General features: G+C 34.0%; 1 protein-coding gene across 1 annotated transcript in view; it reads left to right on the forward strand.

The window, feature by feature from the left end:
- Positions 1 to 2945, forward strand: part of LOC132276627 (uncharacterized) — a 33545-nt gene extending 30600 nt beyond the window's left edge. Inside the window, exon 3 of the mRNA XM_059778145.1 lies at positions 1941 to 2945. Coding sequence (XP_059634128.1) covers positions 1941 to 2525 — 585 coding nt within the window. The 3' untranslated portion in view covers positions 2526 to 2945. The remainder of the gene's footprint in view (positions 1 to 1940) is intronic.
- Positions 2946 to 10151: the final 7206 nt, after the last annotated feature.

Genomic DNA, 10151 nt, shown 5'->3' on the forward strand with positions numbered 1-10151 from the left:
CCTATTCTGTATAAAGGCAGACTGTTCAAGCCCTATCCACTTAGGGAGCACACTACTCAACCTATTAGCAAGAAGCTTGGAAATAATCTTGTAAGTAATGTTACACAAAGAAATGGGTCTATAATTTGCAATTTTGTTTCCATGATTACAGTTAGGGATAAGAGTAAGAAATGTTGAATTAACACCCATTGGAAGGATCCCATTATTGAAAAAATGCATAACACCACTGACCACATCCTGTCCAACAATCTCCCAAAATTTCTGGAAAAACCTAGCAGGGAAGCCATCAGGCCCAGGGGCTTTCTTTTTAGAAGATGCTTTGCCCTTCTTTATCAGGCTTGAATTGCATCACAACATTTTTAATTTCCTCAGCAGAGAAACAATGATCCATGGAACAACTGTCTTCCTGAGATAACACCTTTCTGGAAATAAACCCTTCATCATTCACTGCCCCAGACTGATTGTATAAATCATCATAAAACTTCACTAAATAGTCCTTAATTTTAGTAGGGTCAGTAGACACTTCACCTGTAATGTTTTCCAAAGCAGTAATTGCATTGTTACTTCTTCTTTGCTTCACCACATTATGAAAAAAAGCTGTACATTTGTCTCCCTCCTTGAGCCAATTAACTCTAGACTTCTGAGCCCACATAATCTCTTCCAAGTCCAACATATGTTGAAGCTTACTACTAGCCTCCTCCTCCTGCTCAATCAGAACAGCATTAACTGGATCTTGCAAAATCAGAACTTGGAGAAGCTCCTCCCTAGCTGCAAACACTTGCTCAACTGTACCCCCCTTTGCTCCAAATGTTCTAGTTTCACAGAATTTTATAGGTTTCATGCACCAGTAAGTGATGAATTATGTATCCACGGTTTTAAGTTTTAGTAGGTTTACATGAGTTTTGATGGTCAAAGTTTCTAAATTTTCCAAAGAATAAGTTCAAGTCCTATTAGAGTTAAAAATACCTTCAAGTCTATAATTCTATATATAGCTATGTAATGTTTATAATTCCATAGAGAAGAAGTTTTAGAGAAACATTCCATCAATTATATATTTGAAAATTGTTTTCTGCATTCCAACTCTAGATGCGATGCGTACAGGATTTTAGGAGTGATCATTGAGTTTGTTGTTTTTTTCAATGTCAGTAAGTCTATAATTCGATAGAGAAACTTTCCATCAATTATATCTTTGAGAATTGTTTGATGCATTCCAACTCTAGATATGATTCTTACGGGATTTAAGGAGTGATTCCTTAGGTTTTCGTCATTGTCTTCCTTTGTATTTTAATTTTCTGCGATTTTAAGTCTTTTAAAAGCCTGTTACTTAATCTGACCCTTGTATTACCCTTAAAACCCTACTTGGCATGACTTAACTCATACCTTTGATGATCATCAACGGTAGCATGCATAAAGGGTAAAAAACAACATATTTTCTAGAGGCATCAATACTGTGTGATTAGATATGTAATTGTCATTTAGTTTATTTATATTTATTTATGAATTAAATTGGAAATATAGTTTTGAAATCAATTCTTAATAATTACAAAGAATCAAATAATTTTTGGTAAAAGTATGTTTATTTATATTTTGTTAGTGAGAAACTCCTTAAATCACTCGCGCACTTTAACTCACACTTATGCTCATTTGTCTGAGTTGTAAACTTTAATTTAAATAAGACTGTTTGTTGTTGTTGTTTTATTCGTCTGTAGAACTAAGATTGTGGTGTCTCCAGTGATCAATTACTCATTTTTATTCTATGAATTTATAATATTCTTTGATTATGTAAGTGTACTAAGGTCCTGTCACACCTTTTCATGCTCAAACACCCATTTGCTGTAATATAATTCTCCCCTGTTAGAACATCACTTGTTTTTCGCTTGACACACCATTGTTATGTCGTACCATTCATTTATGAACTCTCTCCGTGTCCCTGCTTCTAGGAATTATCATCAACAAAATCAAGCATCCAGCAAGATATTGAATCCTTGAAGCAGAGACTTCTCTTCATAGACAAAAGAGTCCCAGAACTGGAAGCAGAAAAGAAAGTTGCTGCTGCTGCTAGAAATTTCAAGGAAGCTGCGCGAGTAGCTGCTGAAGCAAAGACATTGATTGTTGAAAAGGAAACTGTACAGATTAAAATGGAGAGGGCCATATTAGAGCTTGGGAAGCTTGAGGAAGAAATTTGTGACACTGTTAACAGGCTGCAGGAAACTGAGGAACAGATTTTGTCCAAGGAAAAAGATGTTGCAATGGCTAGATTCCAGAGGTTACTTCTGATTGCCGGTGCTGCAACAGCCGAAAGATCAGCTGCTTTAGAATTAGGTGACCTTGAGGAAGCTGACATTCTACTTGCAGAGGCTGAAGCTGCAGACTCTGAAGCAAGAAAACTTCAGCCAGTTTACAATTTCGTGGAGGAAGAGTTCGCAACTGTACCAAAACACTTCATCTCCATGGAACTTATATCCAATCTTGGAGGGAAGCAGCTGGTTGAATTGGCAGCATCTGCTCATATTTCTGCAATGTGATAACTGCACAAGTGAGGCTATTAATTTTGGGATGACCTATTGAAGAACTTATGGTCTCAAAATTAATTTTTGGAGCCTTTTGCACAGTGAAATAGGTATATAGGAAATATTCGAGGTATGGGGCTTTTATTAAAGCAACATACGTTGGAAGTGAAAGTATTTGGAGGATTGGAATTTTCATCCATTTCCGTTCAAGTTTTGAATCCTTTGATTTTAGAGGAGTATATCTTGTACATTACGAGTGAGAGCCAATCTTGATTTTGGATATTCATTTTCTTTTCATTTTTCATGTTTTTTTTTTATATATTTTTTTTTATATTTTTTTTTGTGGATACCTGTGTCATATCACTTCGGTTGGGGGTTGTTTGGGGGATAAGATGATTTTGGATTAATTGATTTGTTACATTTGTCACTGAATAATTCTCTGTATTATCAGTACATGTTGGCCTGCTATTTTTTGCCCAGTGGATTTTCTCCATAGAAGGTTATTATCCAATTTTAAACGTGGGGTGAAGGTTTTGGGCATACGATCAGACTTATTTTGTTCAAACTATCACTTCATTTAGCTTATACGTCCTCTATCCCGATTGAGAGAGATGGTATGCTTGTCTGTTTGGGAGGCTATACATATTTCCATCGAATTACTGCCTTTGATTCACAGCATTTGGAACTGACGTATGTACTGTTAGTCATCTATGACATTCGGTGAGGGTTGCAGTGGTTCAAGTTCCTATAAGAGGAATTTGTGTTTGTTTAATTAATTATTTATATTTTCATGGTAAATAATTTTCAGAATGCTGTTGGGGGAGACTTGAAGAGGAGAAATATCATTAGGCCACATATATTGGTGTGTTATTTGCGAGGACTAAAGAAAGGGTGTAAGCCGAGTGAGCTGTCGAGTGAGGAAGGGGTTGGTTCAAGTGAGACTTGATCGGTTCTTTGCCAAAGAGTCTTGCATGCCTTGCACCACCACAACACTGGACAATCTCTTCCTCCTCATCATCTATGATTATCTGATGTTCCTAGCTGCTACGTACCCCTCCAGTGGAAGGGGGTTCTTGTTGGAGATTCTTGGACCTCGTCTTGTTGGAGGACATCTCAATTTGTTTAATTTTGATTTGGATTTTGCTTATGTTTGGTTGCTCAGAAACTGAAGGAAAGGAAAAGTTAAGAGAATACCCCCAATTTGGTATGATCTGAATTATTTGGGTTTCACCAGACTCGAATTGGTAGGCAAAACCCCCAATTTGCTGTTGATGATCTCGAGGAATCTTCCATGGTCAAATCTCCCTCTCTCTACGTTCTCCCTCTCATCTCCTCTGCAAACCAATTATGCTAATCTCCTCTGCAAACTAATTATGCTATCTGGGTTTGGCGTCAATGGAGGTGGGTGGCGTACTGGGGTCACACTGAGAATGATTATATATATATAATCATTTATAGTATTTGTTTTATGTAATATACTAAATATATTTAATTATAAGAGTGAAGGGCAATTAAAAATATAGATATAGTATTTATAAGGAGAAAATAATGAACTAAGAGAGAAAATATGTGTGTATATATAAAGTATTTATAGAAAGAATATTAATTAAATAAGGGTATTATATATATTATTATATAGAGAAATGAGGGAGAAAATAGATAAGGGGTGGAGGAGAGTATTTATAGAAAGAATATTAATTCAAAAAGGGTATTATATATATTATATATAAAATTTAGGGAGAAAATGAGTAAGGGGTGAAAAAATGTGTGTGTGTGTGTGTGTGTGTTTATATATATATATGTATATATATAGAATATTTATAGAAAGAATATTAATTCAATAGGGTATTATATATATTATATATAGAAATGAGGGAGAAAATGTAAATTATTTTGAGAGAGGAGAGGAGAGAATTAAAAAATATATATTTATATTAAAAAGAAATCATTAAATAAGGGTATTATTATATATAGAAAATGAAAGACAAATGAGTAAGGGGTAATTTAGGTAGTGTAAAAGGGTAGTTTGGGCATTAAAGGGCATTTTTTAGTCACATGCCACTTTAGGAGGTTAGAAGCTCTTATTGGCACAATTTTAAAACTACAGGGTATTTTTGAACACTAGGAATGTTAGTTGCACACTTTTAAAACTATATAGGTATTTTTTTGCACTTTCCCGTGCTAAAGTTGCGAAGAACCACAAATGGGTTCTTAAAATTCAACACAAGAAGAATTCAAGAAATGAAAAGAATTTTACAAGATGCCAAGAATCAAGCCCATTTGAAAACCCATATTTCATAATACCAATTCAAATAGAAAGAGAAAAAGGGAAAGCTAAAGGCCCAAAAACCTTAAAGCAAGGAGTACCTAAAAAAATATGAAGAATGTGAAGAGAAAAGATGAAAACAAAGAACTGCAACTATCAAAATGACTGGAAATAAAGAGCCGAGGAAGTAATAACAACGAAAATAGCTACAACAACCGCTCTTTTCTCTCACTACCCTCATTCAGTACTTTTACCAAACACTGTGTGTGTCTGTCTCTCATTCCAGCACTCGACCAGAGTAGAGAAAAGTGCAATAAAAAAGAACCTCATTCCATTAAATTTTCATTTACTACCATTGGCAAGAACTTTATTGTGAGGGTTTTTGGGAAAATGGGTCTCTGGTTCCGAACCATTCGAGACACCACCATTGTAGAGTCACCGAAGGTGTCCTTGTGCTGTAAATTGTGCCATTAAGGGCCCGTTTGGATCGCGATAACGCTATATGTTATGGTTTGATATGATATGAAAACAACCGTTTTAATATTGATATGTTTTTAGTATAAATCGAAATCATGTTTGGTAATGACTGTTTTGTTTTTGATAATTGTATATCAAAAACATGAAAACGCATTTGGTAATATTATGCGTTTTAAGAAATTCGAAAACAAAACACGTTTGAGAAGTTAGTTTTGTTGTCAAAAATTTTGAATCAATAATATGATACCTGTTTGGTAAAAGACTGTTTTGTTTTTGTTTTGAATAATTATATATATGAATACAATTATAAGTTTATATGTAATAGTTCATTTTTCTTTATGATTTGAGATAATTTGTTAAAATAAAAAAATATATATATATTCTACATTAAAGATTCGGGAAAAAAAATTATGAATAAATTTACATGTATAAATAAGATTATGTCGGATGTTTATGAGGTATAAACATGATTAGTGGCAACCAAACTACAAATCTAACTTTGTAATAATCTTTCAATGAGAGATCTTTGAACTCCATTTATCTTTTTCTTTTGGCTTGCACTCCATTTAACTTTGTTTTGTTTCATATATATATATATATTATATAAATTCAATATGAATGAGAGAGAGAGAGATCCTTGTAGTTGAAACTAACAAGAAGCAAAGCCAAAACATTGATCTTCTTGAATTAGTCAGAGTTGAGGTTTTGTGGACATTGAAACTTGTGAATGGTTTTACTTCACTGAGATTAGTTGGAAATTTTTTACTGGAGATCCTTCAAAGTGCTAATATTTTTATTGTTAACTCATGAGACCATTTCCCCTTGTTTTGAGTATTTATTTTGATAACCAACTTCTGAATATTTTATACAATCTCCAACCATAACCAGAATTGATAAATATGAAGAAAGATTAAAAGCAAGCAATCAAGGAAGATCCCTCTCTTACAAGACTGAACAATAAATCACCCCGACAAAAATAAAAAGAGAAGCATGCCATCAAACAACCTGCTAGAAAAATTATTGCCATCCAAACAAGTACTTGAAAATATTTTGTATGATTTTAATCAATTATAAATAACACACCAAACCACAAGTTTTTTTTGTACATCACAAACTTAATAAATTGTTGTTGCACCATTCACATATGTACTTGCACATATAGGGAGCTAGACATTCCTTAAAAATTATATGTGTGTACACACACACACACTTCATTATACTTACATAACATGTACACACATCTGGAGATCACTAACATTCATTCCATAAAATGTACACACACTTCTTTAGACTTGCATAGGTCTCCATTTGATTAACTTAGAGATCACTAGCTTCCTGGAGTTGCAGCAACTGGAGAATGCTTCCTATAAATCCCACTAGTGCCATTACCCACAACTTACTGCCATGTCCTTCAAAATATAAAGCAGAGTTAGGTTGTCAATCTTTAAAGGCTGTATTCTACTAAGCATTGAAACAACAAAGAGAACTATATTCAACTCCACCAAGAAAATCAATAAAAAATTGTCACTAATCATAGGTTCAAAAAATTGTTATATATTTCACAGTTTTTCTACAGTTATATATTTCAAAAATCCATTTCAAGTTTCAAAAATCAACCACATGCCTTTTTGGAATCAAAGTTTAAATTAGTATATTGAAGGACACCCTCCCATTTGCAGCAAGACATGAAGCACTTCCAAACTTCCTTAGCCAAGGAAAAAAAATATTTATTTGTTCTTAGTGTTGAAATGAAGCAACCATCATAGCCTAACAATTCATCTGAATAAGTTCAGGAAAAGGGGAGAAAAATGCAGTTGTGCTATCAAAGTTTTAAGTATGAACTTACCTGGAAAAAAAGAAAAAGAAACAACAAGAAGTTCGAAGTATGAAGAAAAAAGAAACCATGGACTATATGTAATATAATTTTAATTGTAAATGTCAAAGTGTAAAATTATTTGTAGTTGTAGAGCACAACCCAAATATTGTGAATTGTGAGAACACCTTTTTATTGTTCTCTAAAAATTGCAACTATCAATTTTCAGTTTTTCAAAAACTATTTCCACAAAATAGATCCAAGCAGAAATAAAATGAAGTTTTCTGTTTTTTGTCAACTGTTTTCATGGAACCAATCCAAGAAGGGTCTTATTATTTATTTTTGATGCTTCACAACTTATTATGCTTTTTTGCAACGAAAAACTGACAATAAACCCACTTATAATTATAGCAAAAAAAGAAAAAAGAACTGGCACAAAGTGATTGCATAAACACAAATTTAGAACAAAAGAGAGTGAGAGTGAGAGTGAAAGAGAAAGACAAACACAATCAGACAATAACCTCAAGCTCAATCAAGGGTAAAACACAAATTAAACATCAGTACTCAAATTTGTCAATAAGGATTGTATTAAAAGAATTCGCTAAGTCACTAAACCAAATTAAGAAAAAAATTATATTTAAGAGTTTTTGAATACCCAATTGAAGTCCTTACCAAGGGTAATGCTAGGGGAAAGACCAAAACTAGCATGGGTTGATATAGTGAAGGCAAAATATATATGGCTAATATGTATGTGTATATATTTCAAGGTCTGCGATGTAGTTTATAAATATATTTTAAAAATTACGAATATTTTGTTTCAGAAGTTAACTTAAATTTTATTCGTTTTTAGTATTTAAAAATAAAAAAAAAAGATTTATAAAATAGAAGGGTTTGGCTCATAAAGGCAAAAATCCTCAACTAATTATGTAAAATTAAAGAAGAACACATATAATGGTTTTGTAGGTTACCGTTAAGGAAAACAATAGAAATTGGAATATGATTTGGAAATAGTGCACATAATCATGCGAATAAGAACACATACTGTGAATAGGTGTCACTATTGCAAGTTTTCCAAAGAAATACCTTCGATGTGCTCGCCACCGAGCTAGGATTTTAGATTCGCGTCATAGAAGCAGAGAACAGAGCAAAACCAATGATTTTGTAGAGAAATACCTTCGATTTGTGGTCGCGAGCAAAGAACTAAGGTTTCAAATTCACGCTATAGAAGCAGAGAACAGACAGAAACGAGAGGAAAACCAATGATTTTGCAGAGAAAACCTTCCATGGTCTCAAGCGAAGAACTAGGGTTTCAGATTCACATCACACAAGCAAAGAATAGAGAGAAATGATGGGAAAATGATAAGCTGCGCCCTTAATTGCATTAGTTAAGTCCATTTGTAGTTCAATTGTATATATTTTCTCCAGTTCTTTGTTCTGTGCAATTTTCAGGTTTGTCTACAAAAAATGAAATTAAATGGAAGTTTTCGAAGGCTTGTTGAAGAGCAAATCATTCCGGGCGTTTGCATCCGGAGATCTCCTAGAGGAATCTACTAAAATAGGTCCATGAAATCCTTCTATAATGAAAAAGGGGTAAATGATTCTCAATAGGGCAATGCTAAATCCAAGTAAAAGATGTCCATAGCAAAAGGAGAAGAAAATGCATTCTGAGGCATCTTCGAGCGCTCGAAATACCACCTTTAAGCGCTCGTACGGCATATATGAGAAATCCACGTGAGCTATTCCATGTCATATGAGTGCTTGGAGAAGCTTCGAGCACTCCAAATTAGAACAGAATGGTCCAAGGAAGCTTCGAGTGCTCCTATTTCAGCTTCGAGTGCTCCAAACCAAGGCAGAAGGACTTAAGGCTTCTTCAAGCGCTCGAAGACCCTTCTTCGAGTGCTTGTCTATGTTCTCGAGCCAACAAGTTTTTGTTCCAAGGCATCTTCGAGCGCTCATACTGCAATCTTTTAGCGCTCGAAGGAACATTGCAGACCCACTTATGCCTTGATTCCCTCAATTTCTGATTTCCTTCTTTTATGAGTTGGTTGGAGTTGTTTTTTTGGAGAAAGTTGAGCCTTGTTTTGTGGGGGGGTTTGGTAGACATCATGTCTACAAAAAGGAAGGGGGATCCATAAAAAAGGGATCTCATAATATTTTTGCAAGATTAGAGGAGAGAGAAAGGAGAAGAAGATAGAGTTTTGTGTGGCTACAAGGTTGAGCTAAAAAATGGGAGTTTCCCCCAAGCTTCTTCCTTCTTCGAGGGCATCCATGGGTAACTAACTCTTCCTCTAGGGAGGTGATGAAGCCCTCCCTTGTAAGCATGTTCTAGCTTAGTTCTAATTTGGGGATTGCAATGTATAATCTATGGTCATTTCATGATCTAGAGCACTTCATTTGTTGTAATGGATGTTAATGTATATGAATGATTTTTTTAAGTTGATTATCTTGTTTTAGATGATGTCTTACATTAATCATATTGCTTATGTTTTCATAGTGACAATGGAAATAAGGTTATGAAATGGTTTAATGGGATGTTGATAGATAACTTTGATAGTCCATTGCTTAGGTAATCCCTTTGATGGTTTATGCTTAATTCTTAGCTTCATGTGCTTCATCATTTGATTGAATGCTTGATGATCTTTTGCTTAAGATAGTGTATTTGATGCTACACCCTAGTTAGGTAGTTTAAATGTATTAGCTTTTGATGGATCATTCTTGTGTTGATTTAATGAACTTTTTAATGATTATAAGGGAACTATATGTTGCTACATAATTCTTGACCATTACATATATATTGTCTATCCCCAATTTAGTCTTGATCTAGCATGTGTTTAGGGTTTAGTGCGGATTCACTTCCCTAGTTCCCATTTTTATTGTCTTTGCCTCTTATTTCCTAGCATTCTTGTTTTATGCACATTTCAATTCATAATCTTAGTGATAATCCAACAAATCCTCTATAACCCCCTTTATCATTCTAAAAATGATTCTAGACACTTGTTTGCCATAAACTAGAAGTCTCAGTGGTTCAACCTACCCGACTAATAGCCCTATTTTACAATGATTTGTGCTATTGCAAAGGTTGATG

Source organism: Cornus florida, unplaced genomic scaffold, assembly GCF_030987335.1.
Source record: "Cornus florida cultivar Cherokee Brave unplaced genomic scaffold, ASM3098733v1 CherokeeBrave_3.0.0_Hap2_Chr10, whole genome shotgun sequence".
Classification (NCBI taxonomy): Eukaryota; Viridiplantae; Streptophyta; class Magnoliopsida; order Cornales; family Cornaceae; genus Cornus; species Cornus florida.